This window comes from Silurus aristotelis (genome assembly GCF_946808225.1).
Source record: "Silurus aristotelis genome assembly, chromosome: 5".
NCBI classification, from domain to species: Eukaryota; Metazoa; Chordata; class Actinopteri; order Siluriformes; family Siluridae; genus Silurus; species Silurus aristotelis.
Window position 1 is genome coordinate 27,580,870 of NC_139578.1, and position 19,538 is coordinate 27,600,407.

At 38.6% G+C, this 19,538-nt stretch overlaps 1 protein-coding gene and 1 long non-coding RNA gene across 5 annotated transcripts in view; both read right to left on the reverse strand.

Moving 5' to 3' along the window:
- Window positions 1–19,538, reverse strand: part of LOC310726845 (oxysterol-binding protein-related protein 1) — a 56,337-nt gene that overhangs the window by 14,237 nt on the left and 22,562 nt on the right. The window contains exons 2-4 of one of the 4 annotated variants that reach the window (XM_083542845.1): window positions 6,622–6,790; window positions 4,299–4,466; window positions 1,352–1,427 (exon numbers count right to left, since the gene is read on the reverse strand). In XM_083542845.1, coding sequence (XP_083398971.1) covers window positions 1,352–1,427; window positions 4,299–4,357 — 135 coding nt within the window. In that variant the 5' untranslated portion in view covers window positions 4,358–4,466; window positions 6,622–6,790. Of the gene's footprint in view, window positions 1–1,351; window positions 1,428–4,298; window positions 4,467–6,621; window positions 6,791–19,538 lie in introns of those variants that run through there. The other 3 variants (XM_083542844.1, XM_083542847.1, XM_083542846.1) reach the window with 3 other exon arrangements.
- Window positions 12,513–13,312, reverse strand: LOC310726938. Its single transcript, XR_014533888.1, has 2 exons — window positions 13,216–13,312; window positions 12,513–13,167 (listed from the first exon to the last, which is right to left on the reverse strand). It is a non-coding gene; the product is annotated as an uncharacterized lncRNA (long non-coding RNA).

Below are 19,538 nucleotides of genomic sequence, written 5' to 3' on the forward strand. Positions count from 1 at the left end.
AATGCAGCTGTATGGATTACTGTCAAACCGTCATGGTCGTACAGTGTCACACAACTTATTCCATGTAAGCAAATGTGTCCAGGATTGAATTTTTAATCAGTACGCAGCCTACAGGTGGAGTGTGTCAGGGCAGCATTGTCCCAAAGCCGTATAAATAAGTAACAAAACAATTAAGTCATAAATAAGTTATGTGTATGTAGGATGCACTGGAAACGCACCCTCACATCACAACAACGAGTCATTCATTGTTTCTTTCATAAAACGCCGTAGCACACATACACACACCACAAGAATTTGCCAACAGTTGCACATTTTTTTTATCCATTTAGGGTTACATTTGTGGAATGTGTATCATATACAGTTGTTTTTGTTTTTTTTTAAGTGCCGACATTAAAGACAAATGCTAATTTAATAAATATCATCACAGAAATCTTTAACATGTCAACTACGCCGTAACGTTTATTTGTAATTCGGGACACTGAGCTTCTGCAATTGAAAATTCATCAACACATTCTAACCAATTAGATTTGAGAAAAGATATCACGCTAAAGCATTAATTTTTTCATTAATACAAAAACTAATAATATATTAGTTTACCTCATATACACGTTCTTATTTTTATTTTATTTTTTTGAGAACTGCCTGGCAAGAACAGCAAGTATTTAAAAATAAATGAAAGTATAATAAAAAAAACGAATAAAACAAATGTAATCGATCAAAATAGATAAATATATATAATAAAACTAATGAAGTAAAAAATACATGAAAATATAATAAAAAAAAGAAATTAAATAAAATACAATAAAATGCATATAAATTGGATGCAATTTACAAGTTTTAATAAATACATTACCAAATAAATCAACAAACAAACAAATTATTTCAATAACAAAAAATCATCCTGTTGTTTCAGAAAGACTGATTAGGGTATTTCTTAACCCTTAAGGTCCACAGTAAGTCAATGGGATGGTTCCACCATTTCTAAATGATATCAATTCCATTTTTTTTTTTATCTCATTTATCCAACTGAGTATTTCAGGGATAAGGGCCTTTCTTTAGGGCCCAAAAGTGGCAGTTTGATTGTGCTGGGGTTTGAACTCATGAACCTTATGATCAGTAGTTCAATGTCTTAAATACTGAGCTACCACTTCAATCAAGACAAATAATATGAAACATATGGCTTCTAAATGACATTATAAAGTACAATTTAACACTTCCTTACGCATAAAGAACTTCAATGTATTGTTTTCTGATTGAAGGACATGCCTAAATCTTATAAATTGGACATTTTAGTAATGAAGAAACAGAAATTTGCAATATTCATGAAGCCTGTGATTGAAACTGCACTCACCATCCCAATGCATTTCTTGAGGATGCTCCAAATGCTCACATCATTTCTTGAGAACATTGGAGCCGGAAGAGATGTTCTGGAAGAAGCATGGTAAAGTTTGCTTCATTATGGATTGGAAAATCACAAACTTTTAAGCTGATACTTTCTCAGATAAAAAGCTCTTTAAAAATGAAAATAAATCCAAAACGTACAATATTTTCCGGCTAGTTTTTAAATCCATAAAAACTGGATTTAACCTGAAATTTTCCAAAATTCTTCCAACAGGTCTTCGAAGTAATACAAAACAGTAAAGATAAACTGTGGAAAAAAAGGGGAAGTACAATAAAAAAATAGAGTTTAAGTGTAGATATCCAAATAAAATAACAAATTTTTTGGAAAAACCTTCAAATGTGTTAAAAACAACAAAAAAATACTATTGGTAAACATTTCAATTTTAAACATAAATTAACCTTCAAACAAATAATACTGACAAAAATCATATAAAAGTTAAAATCTATTGAGGATTGTGATGTCAGATTGTTTTGTGGCAAACTTTAACAAAGCAAGGGGGTCCAACCTTTTGTGGAGGTTATCAAAATATCTTCTAAAGAAACTTTTATGATATATTTGTTTTACATAAATTATTAATAATTAGCTGGACCTGTTGTGGAAATGATGTTTTCTGAAACCGTGCCAAATATTAATTTTAGGCAAAATGCACAATAAATAATACAATGCTATATTTATAAACATTTTCCCCAGAATGTTCTGGCAAACCTGGTAGCAACTCTACCATGGTCCGAGCCCGATAGGTGGGACCTCTGCATTTGAGGATACCAAAAAAATACAAATGTATTGTTGTAAGTTCAGCTTTTACCTTAAGTTTTAAATATAGATTTATCTAAAAATATTACTAAAACAAAAAAGGGTATGTGAGTATAGGAAAATAATCCAAGCAACAAATTGTTTTGTTGTCATCGATTATCGAATAGATAGATACAACTTAAAAGGCAGATTTTTTTTGTCATTGCATAGTACAGGTACACAGCAACTAAAAGCAGTTTAGCATCTCTACCAGAAGTGCAAATGGTAGCAAATAAAGTGAAGATAACCTTAACATGCTGACACTGGAGACTCCTTACAAAAATTGTACAGTTACAAACAGATTTAAAAAATCAGTTGATTGAAAGCATATAATTATTGGTGGATATGGTATAGTTTTCAAGGGCACACTTCAGATAATGATACATAACAATGCATATAAGAAAAAGACAAATGCTTTAACGTCTACTTGGAGGTTTTCAGGATATAATTACAGAAATTGGTTAAAATAGAGTTAAGTCTGGTTCAGTTTCTCAGTGCTGTCATGTGGAGATGCTACAGTATTGGCAGCTGTGATATTGAGCTCCTTGCTTTCTTGCTAATTTAAAAGTTTGAATACTCACCAGCTGGTTGCTGAAATATTCTAACTGAACAATCTGATTCTTATGCTGGAGAATGTTTCAGAGGTTTACTTTCAGTTTCTGGAACCAGGCAGGAATGGGAAAACTCGTACAAATATTTAAAGAAAATGTCGCCGATTAGACAGAAAATGTAATTACAAAGAATTATATTATGTAATAAATACAAAAATCTGTACAAAAACAGACTAAAATGAGCACCGGATCACAAATACATACATACTTTTTTGTAACTTTGTGGTGAGGCACAGTTATTAGTTTTGTGTTGTTATTTTGTTCGTATAGATCCATACATAAGGAAAAACATTAAAATGAAAATTAAAAAAAAATATTATATTTATGCATGACTGTATGCATTTCATTTCTCAGTGATATTTTCTTTTCTTATAATAATAATAATAATAATAATAATAATAATAATAATAATTCCCTATAATAATAATAATAATAATAATAATAATAATAATAATTATTATTATTATTATTATTATTATTATTATTATTATTATTATTAATATAAAAATAATATTAACTTAATAAACAATCTAATAATTTATTGCTTCATTTATTTATTACTAAAATGTATTGTAACAATAATAATTTAAATAATTAATTAACTTAATCATATCCTTGTATATAAAAAAATAGATATTATGTAATTATTATTAATAATTATGATAATATATTTTATATATTTAAAATAATTCTTAGAATATACAGTGCAATTACTGTTCATACTGATCAACCTAACAATTTTTTTCAATTATAAAATAAAAATTGAATTAAAACAGTAAAAGCCTGTTAGCTTTGGAATGTAAGTTATGCTTAATTATTTTCCCTGTTAGGGTTCGACATGGTCAGACAAAAGTGTACCAGTATTGAGATACGTTTTGATGAATAATACAAAACTATTTGATTGGCTGAGTTGCCTTCGATAATGTTGCCTGCTGAAAGATGCAGTGATTTGAACACAGACTTACAAAAAGACTCACAAACTACACTAATGCATCATTTGGTTTGTTTCATAAATACAGAATCATTAATGTATACATTTGTAGATATATCTAGCTGCTAGAAACCATTGAAGTCTATACATAGGACTTTTTTTCAGCTATAGTGATGTTATGAATTTACTGTTTAGATACGAATGTTAGAGTCAATGAGACCCCAGAAATTTGGACTCCAGAATTGAACCTGTTGCAGTTTTGACCATCAGTAATCTGGGGTAAATCCATCGTAAATCAAGCGACGGGTTAAAAAAAAGGCCTGTATCAGGAAGCGGATCTTGTGCTTTGGAAACAGTTACCTGACACCAAGACTACTGATCAGCTTGCGGTTAATTCTCATGCAAAAAGCATGAGGACTGTATGTGTATGCAGTTAAATCTGCAAATAATAATCTATAAAATACAAACTAAATGCATCTAATGGATGAGCGAGTGTAAATCCTTACACACACGTCACACAAAAGCCAAACAAGCCTTAATCCTGGGAGCTTTCCAGACTCACCTGTATTTCTTCACACCGTTATGCTGGGTCTTGTCTCCATGGCGCTCCTCCCTAGACATGGTGGCAGGAGTGAGAGCTTCTGTTTTTGTGTAGAGATGAGACAGAAGATGAGCCGAAGTCAGAGGACACTAATTCAACGTCCTCTCACACCGCTGTCCCACTCTGACTCTGCAGAAGGGACAAAACGGATAGACGACACACAGAGACACATACAGCTGTGTCAGTAACGTAGTTACTGCACACTGGGTCACATGGAACCCTCCCTTCCTTACGTCCCTCCTTTGCTCACTCCCGAGATCCCTTATTCCCTCCCTCCTTCTGTTCTCCTGGCGCACCTGTGGAACTCCACCTGAGGGATTCGGTTCCAACAGAAACAGCAGCCAGGCAGCGTACCTCATCCATGAGAGTGAGGGAAACAAAAATCAAACAATCCTGCCATGTTGTATTAGTTGCTAAAATTGAATCGGCACTTGACATTTAGATTTGAGGCATTTTTTAGCTAAGTGTGTGTTTACTGCAGTTTAATGATGCTAAAGAGATGCTTGTCATTAGATTCCTGTTGATGGTCAGTTATAACTAATCTATAGCCTAAAGCAATTCCATAAACATTTATTTTATAAAAATGAAAGTAAAATCAATGTTGGAATATTTTGCTTTTCTTTAAATTTCCTTAAACATTACTTAAATTTACATTTAGATTTATGGCATTTGGCAGACGCACTTATCCACAGTGACTTACAGTGACTATTATAATCTAATTCATACAACTGAGCAGCTGTGAGTTTAAGGGCCTCCCTCAGGGACCGCAGAAGTGTCAGCTTGGTATGGCTGGCATTTAAACTCACGATCTATGGATCCAAAATGCCTTAACCACTAAGATAGCTCCTTTCCATTAGAGCAAAATTCTAATTATAGAGCATTCATATTAATTGCCCAATCAAACAGGATAAAGGCATAAAAATGATAAGAACTCAATACTAAATAAAGAACATTGAATGATTGAATACCATGTAATAAAATATGGGGGAAAAAATCAGAAATCTGTTGGTGATCCATTGGCTAAAGACCCCACATTAAGAACCTATTGCCCACAAAGTGAGCCCTAATGCCGTCATGACGTCATTGTTTGTTCAGTTATTCAATCCTATACTCCATCCATTTTAAAACCTTAGAGATCATTTCATATCGAGTTTCTTTAAAACAGCAAAACATTTCCTTTTGGTAGGAAAAGTATGGTGAAATTAACTTTTCACACTGAGACATCGAGAGCTATTTAATATTTGTGAGAATATCGCAGGTCTGCATGTGCTCACATAATTTGCATCACACAAAACCATGTCTCATAAGATCCTGAAGGAATAAAACCATCTCTTGTGTAATGGCGATTTAATACTCAGATGCTACACACTCTGCATTAAGCATTGTTTCATGTTGGGTCTCTCTTGTGCTCTTTTCTGGCCACATGCTTAATTATCAAATTGTATTCTATTCGAAGCAGCCGTTCCTTTTACTTCTGTTCAATGAGAAAAAAACAATAAATAGTTATTATCAGAGAAAGACATAATCAGGGGCTTAAAAGGTTTACCTGCAGCTTTACAAGTCTTGTTTAAAGCAGCTAGCAAACAGGAAAAATAACATGTGAGTGTGCTGTCGGACTACAGACATTTTTTATTTACTGTCAATAAACTAGCTGGATGTCTGATTTGTAAAACTTAGATCCAGTTTTAGATGCTCTACCTGTGGTGTACCCTACTACACTTTTCTGGCCTCAAGTTTCTGAATCATACAGATTATGGTCAGATTGACCCTAGACATATACGCATTTAAGCCTTCTCTTGACAGAAAACAACAACATAAGTAATGTACAGTATAGAATGGCTTATAAATGGTTCCATTGGTTTTATTCTCTGTAAACAGTAAAGTGAGTTACTGTATATATTTACAAAATAAATTCTAGTATTTAATTGACATTGTGTACATTTGCAGTCTGAAATGTGTCTATTGCTTATAGGCTGAAAGAAATTCTACAAAATCAGATAAGGGATGTTTTCCAGTTTGGTTGTGTTTATTGCATTGATGAAAAGGTTCATTCTGTTACATATAAATATACACATCATGGATTGGAGCTTTGTCATGAGCAGAAAACCATTTTACTGGAAGCTTTAATAAATCCTATAGCCATTAATGCATTAATTTTTGCACTATTATCAATGTACTTTAAGCAAATTATGCCTTAATTTTTTAAAAGAATAAAAGACAGAAATAATTAGAAGATTGCTGTCTGTTCAGGAAGTGGTAATCCTCAGGACTGGAAATCACTCACCAGAGAGAGCATCGTAAAATTCATCTTCGGCAGGTGCACTTTGAGTCGGCGATTTTCTGCCGCTGGAAAGCTTTTGCTTTAGTTGGTCATGCTCTGTCGCCAACTTCTGCAGAGCATCAGATAGTATCTTGTTTTTTTCTACTTCCTGTTCTAACTTCACACTCCACACCTAAATGATCAACAGGATTGAAAAAGAATTATATATAAATATCAGAACACGCTATTAATAACAAGTCAGAGGCAGAAATGGCCTAAATCCAGCAACAGTAGAGCATTTTATCAGCAGGATAAATCAGTGATATAATTAAAGATAAGGTACTTAGCCCCTGGCACAGTGCACTGAGGAATTTGGCATGGGTATGTACTGAATCTAGAGAAAAGCTTTTGCAAATATTCTCGCATTTATATATATATACACACACACACACACACACACACACACACACACACACACACACACACACACACACACACACACACACACACACAGTAAATTTAGTTGATTGTTTAGTTGAGGTCCCACAATTAACAATGCATGTCAGAACACAAACCGAACCATAAGGTCCAGGGAATTGTTTGTAGACCTAAGGGACAGGATTGTATCGAGGCACAGATCTGTACAGTACAGAAACATTTCTGCAGCATTGACTGTCCCAATGAGCACAGTGACCTCCATCAGCTGTAAATGGCTTGTGTTTAATCTGCCCAAGTTCTTCCACACCACCTGTACATATCAAATTCAAAACACTGATGCTTGCCTACAAGGCCAAAAATGGATCAGCACCATATTACCTCAGAGACCTCATCACACCACGCACTGCACCACGCTGTCTGAGATCCTCCAGCACAGCTCGACTGGTACCACCTTCTCTCAGAATGAGAGGTAAGTATACGTCAAGGCTCTTCCCTGTTCTGGCACCGAGGTGGTGGAATAAACTGCCCTCAGATGTCTGAACTGCAGAGTCCCTGGCTATGTCACTTGACCTACCTCTTCCTGAAACACTTAAATTAGCACTTTCCAAATTCGCTTTGTAAAAATCAAGAGTTGTAGTTTGATTTATCTTAAGTTTGTAATCTAGCATACCAGTGTCGATTTAATCATTGCTAGAGACTTAAAGCACCTTTATACGTCAAGCTGGACAAGGGCATCTGCTTAATGCCACAAATGTAAATGTAAGGGTAAATGTAAATGGACAACGTTTGGAACCACCAGTACTCTTCCTAGAGCAGAGCGCCCGGACAAGCTGACCAATCAAGAGAGGGAAGAAAGGCCTTAGTCAGGAGATGACCAAGAACCCAATGGTTACTGTGGCAGCGGGGGCGTGGCCGGGCATTGGTTTGTGAATGGAGGGCAAGGCCAGGAGGAGAAAAGCAGTAAGAATGACATGCCTGAGGAACTTTTATCTAATTAGTGTTCTCTGTTGCAGTGAGAGGAGGGAACAGATAAAAGGAGCGAGAGAAGGGCGCTGGAGAAAATCCCTGCGAGATGCCAGTGTGCACATGTGGGTGTGTATTTACGTTAAGCTGTAAATTAAACGGATCTGTTTAGAAGTGGTCACTGTCCTGAGAGTATTCCTTTCCCTGAACCTTTGGTTCACCTACACTTTTGCTGAAACCCAGAAAGGAAAGCAGGACTAACTACCATGGAATCTTTGCTGCAGGGTGAGCTGGTGAAGGCGCTCATCAGACCCAACACCAAGACCTCCTTCAGGTGCACGCCGAGCAGGAACAGCGGTTCCAGGAGCTGATCTGAGCCCAGGCGGAGGACCGGAAGGCGTTACAGAGGGCGCTGGGCAGATGACCCTAGTGCGATGCAAGGCTTTGAATACTGCATGTCGGGTGAAGGTGAAATGTGTGCATGGGAATATCCACGAATATCCACTTGTAGCAATCATTGTCCGATTCGGGGGGGGGAGAAAAACATGTATGAAGTGTGGAGTGTGGAGGCCTTACCAGTCACTATTTCTGGGAACGAATTAAGTGGATGGGTCCTGCTATGAGGCCAACCAGTGTAGGATGTGCACTATGTTGGTTGGGGAGGCGGTGCCTGGGCCATCGACGTCAGCTCCGCATTTAACAGACCCAATGAAAGAGGATGGCTCTGCCCTCCCCTTAATCGGATAAATTCCCCTTGGGGATATTCCCCTGGAGCAGACACAAGAAGAAACCCTCCAACACGCCTTCAACCAAGTAAGAGTAACCAATGGACAGCAAGTCCAGCCAAGCTTTCCTATCCCTACTTCGCAGTTATTAAAGATAAGTTATAAGCAGGACACTCGATCCAGAGAGGAAATGACCCAGTTGTTGGTCCCAAAGAGCCACAGAGAACTTCTATTACGGTTTCTGGGGCTGGCTTATCAGAGGTTTGTACCTAAGTATTTGGACATCACCAGCCCGCTGACAGATCTCACTGAAAACAGAGCCGGTCCAGTGGACGGAATTGTGCCAGCAGGCTTTTTCTCGGGTAAAAGCTGCACTCTGCAGTGGACAGTTTTTACATACTCCTGACTTCTCGCTCCAGGTTTTGTATTGCAGATGGACACAGACCCCCATCCACCAAATCCTGGTGCAAAGTTAAAATGTGTGCATGGGGATATCCACAAATATCCACTTGTAGCCATCACTGTCCAATTTGGGTAAGAAAAACATAGTGTGGAGGCGGTGGTTAGTCCCCGCCTTACCCATTCACTAATTATGGGAACGAATTGACCAGCATTTCCTAGTCTGTTTAGGGAAAAAAAAAAAACCTGCTCTCTGCTTTTACATGCGCCTGACTTCTCGCTCCCCTTTGTATTGCAGATGGACACATCGGACATGGGGCTGGGGGCCATGTTGTCCCAGGTGATGGAGGGGGAGAAGCCCCCGGTGCTGTACATTAGCCGCAAAATGTTGGTGCGTGAAAGCCGGTACAGCACTGTAGAAAAGGAGTGTCTGGCTATCAAGTGGGCGGTTCTCACCTCACCTTACTGTCCTTAAAGTGTTCCTTTCTACAGTTACTCTAAAAGAGAAAAAAATCTCTGTGGAGAGAGGAGAACCTCCCAGAACCACAACAATCTCTGCAGCACTTCACCAATCAGATTTGTATAGTAGAGTGGTCAGACGGAAGCCACTCCTCAGTAAAAGGCAGATGACAGCCAGCCTGGAGTTTCCCAAAAGACCATGAGAAACAGAGATTGTACTCTTTGGCATGAATGCCAAGTGTCATGTCTAGAGGAAATCAGGTACTACTTATCATGTGGCTAATACCATCCCTACAGTGAAGCATGGTGGTGGCAGCATCATGCTGTGGGGATGATTTCAGTGGCAGGAACTGGGAGACTAGTCAGGATCGAGGGCAAGATGAATGCAGCAATCTACAGAGACATCCTTGATGAAAACCTGCTCCGGCGCTTTGGACCTTAGAATTGGGCGATGGTTTATCTTCCAATAAGACAACGACCCTAAGCCCACAGCCAAGATAACAAAGGAGTGGCTATGGGATGACTCTGTAAATGTCCTTGAGTGACCCAGCCAGAGCCCAGACTTGAACCCGATTGAACATCTGAAGCTCTGAAAATGGTTGTGCACCGACGCTCCCCATCCAACCCGATCCAAATCATCAAAAATCATCAAAAACGTGAATAAGAAGGGTTAAGTAATTCATAATAAAATATTTAAGATATAATATTGTGCTTACTATAAAAGATGGGTAGAGAATGTCTGAAAGGGAAAAGGATGAAGAGCCTTTAAAAAAATTGTCTTTAAATCCTTTAATTAAAAATTAATTATTCTATTTTCCAAAGAAACTAAAAATATTATTAATAATATAGGGATATTATTCTTTCTAAATGAGCAAAATATCCTTAATGCCATTTTTCATCATTCTGAAAAGGATAAATGAGCAGTGATGATCCAAACACGTGTGATGTGTGAGGTGAGTGTAAAGCATTCTTGAAGCCACACAAAGTATTTACCAGCCATCTGTAATGGTCTATTTACAGCCGTCTCAAAAGCCCTCTGAGGTCATGATTTCGAGATATGAATATTAAAGCACTTCAGAAATGATTCACGTGCAAAAGACCAAAAACTGAAGTCATAAATGTCAGCCATTGACGCACAGCTGACTAACACCGTTCAATGACTTCAGCATATCATTTACAAGCGCGTCCTATATCAGTCAATCAGACAGCTATTCATTCTGTTAAGCACCTGACACGTGAAACCAAAATAACAGCAACGTGTGTGGTGCATCAAAGTGCTGCTGTATGGCTCTGGATGTTTGGGAGATACATCTTTCCAATTCTTTCAGTTTAAATTATGATAAGAAGTCAATGGTTGTCCAGAGTGATGTTTCTTCATAGTGAGTGACAAAGTAGTGAGAGACTCGGGTCCCTCATCTGCTCCAGTTTCCAACACAGACAACTGAACACCCAGTTTTTTTTTTTTAAAGAGCCACACGACTACTGGTCAGGTTACACACCTGAGAAACCTGAGCCGAGCCTTTCACAATGCCTTCAATCGCCATTCACAAGACTCTTGTTGATGCTGCATGCAGTTGTTATAAGATAGTGATGAGACCTCCCCCTGGATATCATCTAATCGCCTCTAATGCTTCTTGCAATGTTATTTTACATGACGTAGTTTCTTGGGAATAATGGATTAATTAATGTGGCTAATTAACATTCTTTTAGGTCTAATGTTTGAGCTTAAAAGTTTGAGGTGATAGCTGGGTTACTGATCAGAAGGTCGTAGGTTCAAGCCCCAGTATCCTCTAGCTGCCTCCTTGGGCCCTTGAGCAAGGCCCTTGATCCTCTGTGCTCAAGAGACACTATATCATGGGGTCCTAACATCACTGGTATATGTCAGGAAAAGATTTCACTCTGTACACATACAAGTAAAAGCCTATTTGCCCCTTTTATTTAAATAAAATTGTTTAGTTAGAAATTCATAGAAATACATACTGACAAGACAACAACAATGCTAGAATGTTCTCAATTGTGTTACACTTTCTCTTCGGTTCATAAAAACAGACTATACCTCACACTCAAGCTGGTTGCTATTTGATCGCGTCACCAGTAAAAGTCTTTTCACAGTGTTTTTTTTTTTTTTTTGTGCTATTTTTGGCCGGATTATTTCGGTTGGCAAATATTTGGTGCATCCCTAATTCACACTGGCTCATAAAACCTCTACATAAACACCCTTTTCCAGGGAAAAAGGCGCATTTATGCACACCATATTATATTGATTGTGACTTTTATTATACAATTTAAGATATGATACTAAGCAGATATTAAAAAAAAAAATAAGAATAAGGGTTTACTCCAAATTTCTGAGTTTATAAAGATGTACAACCCTTTCTTGTGGGTCTAAATGCTTACAGGAATGTGAATTGATGCCCAATATATTATTCTATAGAAAAGACCATAAAAGCTAGCCAGTATTACACCCAAGATAAAGTTCTGGGTCAATGCAGGACACAATGCTTGTGAAATTAATGACCATCTACAGATCTGCATAAAGAAAAACAGCTTGAAGAAGCTTGCTAGATCTGGCTTACTGTGCTGGACCGGCTACTGATAAATGCACAGAGTCACCTTGAAGGAGGCGATGGATTGAAACAAAGAGCTGTAAATCTGCCTGCGAAAAATGAGATAGCGAGCGAATCTGTAAACCAAATGTGGGCAAGGTGGAGAGAGAGAAAAAAAAAGTTCCATTTATAGATTCTCTTATCCTAGCATGTCTCACACCTTTGAATTAGGTTTTTGACTAAATTATACATGTCTTGTGCAGTCTCAATCAAAATAAGGCAAGCGCATGATAACATTTAATATTGAATAGATTCTTTCGATGCAATGTTTATTCCTGATTCCTTTTTAATGGGGAAGTCTAATGTTTCAATGAAAAGCTAGATCTTTTTCTTTCTCTCTCTCTCTCTCTCTCGCTCTCACACACACACACACACACACACACACACACACACACACACACACACACACACACACACACACACACACACACACACACACACACACTCACACAGAAGCTCACATGGCATGAATGAAAGCCAGACAATCCAGTCTGCCATGTTTCATTCTCCCGAGCCTGAATAAGGAAGCCACATTTCATAATAGACCCGAGCCACAGATCTCTCAGCTTTCTCTTGCCTCGCTCCACTCGGGCTGCTATTTTAAGCCTGCACTTTACACTTTCATTCACTATGAGCTGAAAAGTGAAAAGCAATCATAAAACTATAAACAGAAAGATCCACTTTTGGGCCGGTCTAATCACCATCAAACTGAAAAAACATGTGAAACCTCAGGGGTGCAGTGTTTTGGGATATAAATTCGATAATAAGCTGACCCATGAGTCACATTTCTGCCAAAATAAACCAACAACATCAGGTTCTAAAACACTTTATTCATCGTAATTTGTCAAAAATACAAATTGTCATTTTTCTTTCTTTCTTTCTTTCTTTCTTTCTTTCTTTCTTTCTTTCTTTCTTTCTTTCTTTCTTGCATGTTATTTGTTAGCATGCTTGTTTAGTTTTCATTAGCAGTTTGGCCCCTCCTACCTACCTACCTACCTACCTACCTACCTACCCACCCACCCACCCACCCACCCTTCCTTCCTTCCTTCCTTCCTTCCTTCCTTCCTTCCTTCCTTCCTTTTCCCCATGTTATTTGTTTGCATGCTTGTTTAGTTTTCATTAGCTGTTTGGCCCCTCCCATCTGTCTTATTTTCCTTCCTTCCTTCCTTTTCCCCATGTTATTTGTTTGCATGCTTGTTTAGTTTTCATTAGCTGTTTGGCCCCTCCCATCTGTCTTATTTTCCTTCCTTCCTTCCTTCCTTCCTGCCTTCCTTCCTTCCTTCCTTCCTTCCTTCCTTCCTTCCTTCCTTCCTTCCTTCCTTCCTTCCTCCCTTCCCCCATGTTATTTGGTTGCATGCCTCTTTCTTTTTTATTAGCTGTTTTGCCCCTCTCATCTGTCGTTCTTTCTTTCTTTCTTTCTTTCTTTCTTTCTTTCTTTCTTTCTTTCTTTCTTTCTTTCTTTCTTTCTTTCTTTCTTTCTTTCTTTCTTTCTTTCTCTTTCTTTCTTACATCAATAAACAGTTCCTTTTCTTTCCATATTTCAAGTATTGAATAACATTCTGATGTTTGCAAAGCACTGACACTGCACATAAACATTATATCATCTCCTTACAGAAAACATCACAACATATTTCCCTTTCAGAAACTTGAGCTGCATCGAAAACACTTTGGAAACACACCCGAGTGTTCACGCTCTGAAATAATGTGTGTAATCAGTCAAAAATTGGACGCTGGCCTTCACCGGTGGGGTGATGTCACGACCAGAAAGTATAAAACGCACATCGAGTGAGGCGAGTGCCAGCTTCTATTTGTTCACTAAGCGCTCTGTTTGTATGTGATGAATTGTCTGTCAATTGTTCATCAAGAAAAAAATCCTGGCAGCGGAGTACGGTAAGTCAGTTTTCGAGAGAGCCGGCTGCATGTTAATGCCATTGCTCCACTTCCGAGCGGCACTCTCCGAGAAGAGAGCTTGTGTCCCTCGCAATCCTGGCCCCGCTCCCGCTGAAGTTTCTGTGGCTCACAAATGGTCCCCTTCTCCAACCTCACCTGCTCGGTGCAGCACTCGCTCACAGGCCCGGAAGCACGCCTTTCGGCAATTTCATCCCCCTGCAATGAGAGGATTAGCTCTGCCTCTCTTCCTCTGAGGAGGAGGGGGCACGCTTTGGAAGCTAGACTTGAGGAGCTATGGAGTTGGGGTTAAAGCTAGGTCGGTTCTCGAGGAAGCTGACTGCGCACTTTCCATGCAGATTAGCTGCACATCCTGTGCATGACCTGCGCATATTGAGCTGCGATCATTGTGCTGCGCACATTCTGCTCGCGTTTCTATTTGATTGCTCCACTCCAGGAGAGCACTCTCCCGGAGGGGGGGTGCTCACACTCCTAATGGTAAAAATGTAATAAATAAATAAATAAATAATAATAGTAATAATAATAATAATAATATAAATAATAATAATAATAATAATGATAATAAGCCAGTGAGCATTTTCAGGGGTTGTGACCTGCACCGTAGCCAAGCTACATAACTTGGCAGGCACGTAGGCATGGCCGCATGACATTGATCATACGGAGGGCATTGCCCCTCTGTGAGAACCCATGGGCCACCACTGAAGGGGACTTATGTACAGAAGGCCAAGTGGGATAACACTGGGCACAGCTGCCATGAGTCCAAGCAGTTTCTGGAACTGCTTCACATTGAGAGGCTGTCCTTCAAGGACCTTCCTGATAGTCATAAGAATGGCCACAATGCGGGCAGGGGAAAACTGCACACGCAAAGTAGTCGAATCCCATATGACGGTGAGATAGGTGGGTCTCTGTAATAGAGAAAGCACACTCTTCCCGGCGTTCAGCCAAAATTCCAAAACCTTCATGTGAGCAAAAATGACATCTCAAAGACGGACTGCTAACTGCTCTGATCAAGCTAATATCAACTAATGGCCGATATAGATGAGGATGCGGATGCACTGAAGTCTCAGGGAGACCAAAGCCGAATCGACACATTTTGTGAAGGTGCAGCGTAAGAGGGCAAGGCCAAACGGAAGAACCCGATACTGGCAAGTTTTGGCCCTGAAAGCGAACTCCAGAAACTTTCTGTAAAAAGAAAGTATGGATACATGAAAGTACCTTTAGATCTACCGTGACAAACCAGTCTTTCGATCTGATTTGAGACATGACCTGCTTTAGGGTCAACATCCTGAACTTAGGTCTCACGAGTGAGCGGTTTAGCTGACATAGATCCAAAATAAAATGCCACCCACCATCCTTTCTGGCATTTATGAAGTACCCCTGTAGAACCCAGACTTTCGTTCTGATGGGGGGGAACACCTCAATGGCCTCCTTCCTCAGGAGAGTGTTTACTTGTCGTTCCATGAACAGAGTCTGCTTGGTTCCCACTAGAGTGGGAAGAACCCTATCAAAATGGGGCGGACAAGACTCGAAATGAATCGAGTAGCCTCACTCTACAGTGGGCAGGACCCACTAAGACATGTCTGGCAGAGCCAGAGGAGACCGAGGAGGATACCTGCTGGAGCTGGCCGTGCCCTGAAGCAGATTCAGTGTCAGGGTTTGTGGACCAGGTCCCTAAGGGGGCCAGGGCAGGGCAGGGCAGGCACCGGATACTGCGGTGCAACAAGCCCCTTCACAACCGGATACCCAGAATGTCCTATGTCAGGAGTTTTTCGCCTTATTGAAGATGACATTCTTTAGATCTGTCACTTCACGGGTCTCCGGCGCAGAGCGCCACACAGGTTTCCTGACAGGGGAAGTACGAGACGTGATGCTCTGTTTCTGTACCTACCGATGGGAGGTGGTGAGTTGGGTTTCGGGCTGCGCCTGCCGAGTAGCCCTATGAGAGAGGCGTGGGAGGTACTGCTGGAATTAGATCTAATTCCAGCAGGTATTAGATTATGTTCACTATACATCAGAAAAGTCCCTGTGAATGAGCTGTTACTATAGTAACAAGAAAGTCTTAGAACAATGGTTTAATATTAATTTGTTTTGCCTTGCAGCCAGCACTGTATTTCTTTTACATCAAACCTAACCACTGTCTGTCTTTGGTGGGACTACACTTGCCCCATATGTTGGCATTAAAAAGCTGAACATTTTTGCTTTAGCTAAAGATAGAACTCAGCTTTGGGCTAGAAATATGTAATGCAAAGTGTGATCTGAAGCAACTAGAAACTAGTTTTTATAGGTCTACATTGAATAAATAATACAATTGCACAGCTTTGACATGTCAAACCGTGTATAAATCGTAGAATACAGCTTAAAGCCAAATGTATTCAACGTTCTCTGAGGAAAACTGTCATCTGTTCAATTCCTTGCATGAGCTGGTGTGTAACTGCATCAAATGAATGTCCGAATGAGAGACAGCACACTCTGACAAGGAGACTATTCACTCACAGAAGAAAGTACAATCATTATCATGAACAATCTGTCTGTTGTGAGGAGCTGAAATCATGGAGGTGGCTACAGATGAGGTGGCTTGTCATGTGATTGCGTGAGAAACAGAAATGTGGCTTGCAAAAAAAAAAAAAATTGCAAGTGTTTCTATATAGTAGTTAGTAGCTAGTTACTCTTTCACAATATTAGACGTTTTAGACAGACAAAACAACTTGCAGCCTGGGTCATATGGAGGACGAGGACAGGAAGCGGTATGTCTGCACGTTCCTAAGTACACAGACGCTCGCATCCCCCGTCTGCTCGGCCTACATACAGCCTTGTTACCATGGTGATTTCACACCTGGAAACAGACTACATTAGAATCAGCATGAAAATTCTTCAGTGGCAAAGGGTCTCAGATCCCACCAGCTTATACTGCCTATATTACTGCCATATGGACTCCTATTACTCATCGGATAATGCATTTATATTATATGCCTAAATATACCTACTGTATGATGAGTTTGTTTCTGATAACTAAAGATGTTTTATAACTAATACAAATAAGCATGAATTTGAAATATTCTCATCATCTGTTAAGGGAACAACTATGACTTACTATTTTATGATTTTGCACTATTGAGTTTGATGCATGAATGAGTTTTTATTTTCTCAACATTAAACATTCATTTCTCAAATAGGACCATAAATTCCATAATAAGTCTGTGTGATGAATTAATTTCAGAATATTTACTGGAATTCTTCGCTTCTGATCTCATATTGCAAATCTCAATACAGTGCTCAGCAATTACATTTAAATATATATACATGTTAAAGTATACATTTCCCATTACTCATTACTGAACATACTTTTTACACCTCGTACTTACTAAGTAAATGTGGGGAGGTGGAACTTAGTAGTTAAGTCATTGGACATCAGATCTGAAAGTCATGAGTTCAAATCCCAGCCACACCAAGCTGTCATTCTTGGGCCCCTGAGCATGGCCCTTAACCCTGTAGCTACAGAGTTGTATGAATGCAAGTCGCTCTGGATAAGGACGTCTCCTGAATGCCGTAAATATGTATGTATGATGTATAAATTATGACTCAATATTGTGCATGCATTACATTATTAAGAATACATTTCCCAGTATGTAATGTAGTATGAATTGCCTCTTTATTCTTGTTTTATTCCTAAACATTGTTGGGGTTTTGGGTACTTCTAAAGGAGCATGAATGCCTGGATATTTATTATCTATACTTTTCAAGTACTCAGTATTGAGTAGGGACTTTCAGCTAATATATCATTATACATGAATTATGTATTTCCCACTACTTTTTACTTAGTATACATTTCTATTATTTTTGTAGAATATGGATATTCTATTAATCATTTCTAAGTATATATCTAAGTATATATTTACAATTTTCTATTACTTATGATTGATTACATGTAATACTCAATATAGACTTATTATTGAGTGTGTAATTTCAATTTCAAATAATTGAAATGACATTTCTCATGAATCAGCATAAATTGATCATCACTTATTTACATTTATGGCATTTGGTAGACGCCCTTATCCAATGCAACTTACTTTTAGCACATTTATACAACTGAGAAGCGATGGGGACAAGGGCCTTACTCAGGGGCCAATGAGTTTCACCTTAGTGTGGCTGGGATTTAAACTCACAACCTTCAGTTACAGATTAATAGATTTCTCTATTAATCAATATCAAGTATATATATATAGTCATTAGAAGGGATTATAAATCTTAATGGCTTTGAATGGATTTGCGTATACCTTTCATAACCAGAAGAGGACATATATCTTATGTTGCCAGATGCAGTGTATACACCTCCCCTGCCAACTACTGAAGCATGAATCTCTTATTAACAAGTGTGAAAATAAATCACTTGTTAGTCAGTGAGGATTATAAATCACCTCTCAGCCAGTGAACGAAACAAATCACCTAATAACGAATAATACCTCTGGTGCCTGCGTTTGCTATTAGCCTGAGCACAGCATGAGTGACCCAGGAGCAAATCCTATTCATAAGATGAAAAAAGAGGCAGTTAATAAACAAGCTGGTGATATAAAATAGTGTAGAACGCTGAAACACAAGAAAACAGTTTAGAAGCTGCATAATTAAGGTAAAGGGGAACAAGATGCAGCGAGCACATGTTCAGCACAGGGATTATGGTTAATGCAATTAAGATTCTACTACAGCATGTACCCACCAGACACAACTTGTTATAATCCATTCATAGTGGGATCATGGCAAATTGTCCAGACCTGTTACTTTAAGTTTAATCCTAAACCACAAAACATTTGGCTTATTTGGTGCTTAGATTTTTTTGGACATCAAAATGGACTATGATCCAATGGAAAAACAAATCATACTTGTGAAATGGTTATGTATGTAACATGGTAATTCATGTTGATCATTGCAATAATTCAGATACATTTTAAATAAATGTAAAACACAGTAACAGTGAGCCCACGGGATACACCCTATATCTTCCTTTTACTGTTCTCGAGCATATTCACAGCTGCTCCAAGTACCCTGACTGATCTGCAGACTCTAGAGAGCATGTGCTTTAAAGCATGAAGAGGAAGTCTATTCAAAGCAGCAATTTACTAAAAAATAGTCTGATTCAGTGCACTGCCATGGCCATGTCAAGCTTGAATCATATCCTCATACTTCTACTCGTTAATTTCTCCTACACTGACCTTGACACATAAGCCTGACTGACAAACGATGCCATCAATCCAGTTATTGATGTGATTAGAAATTCACAAAGCTTACATGCGTTACTTATTCTTTCTTTTTTTTCAATATTCTATTTGCAATCTTGACTTTAAAAATGTTTTTGTTTTTATGAGAAAAATAAGCTAGAATAAGTCATGAGATCTTCCCTGTGAGAAAAAAAACTAGGACAGGCAGGACAAGTGGGACTTCCACGGAT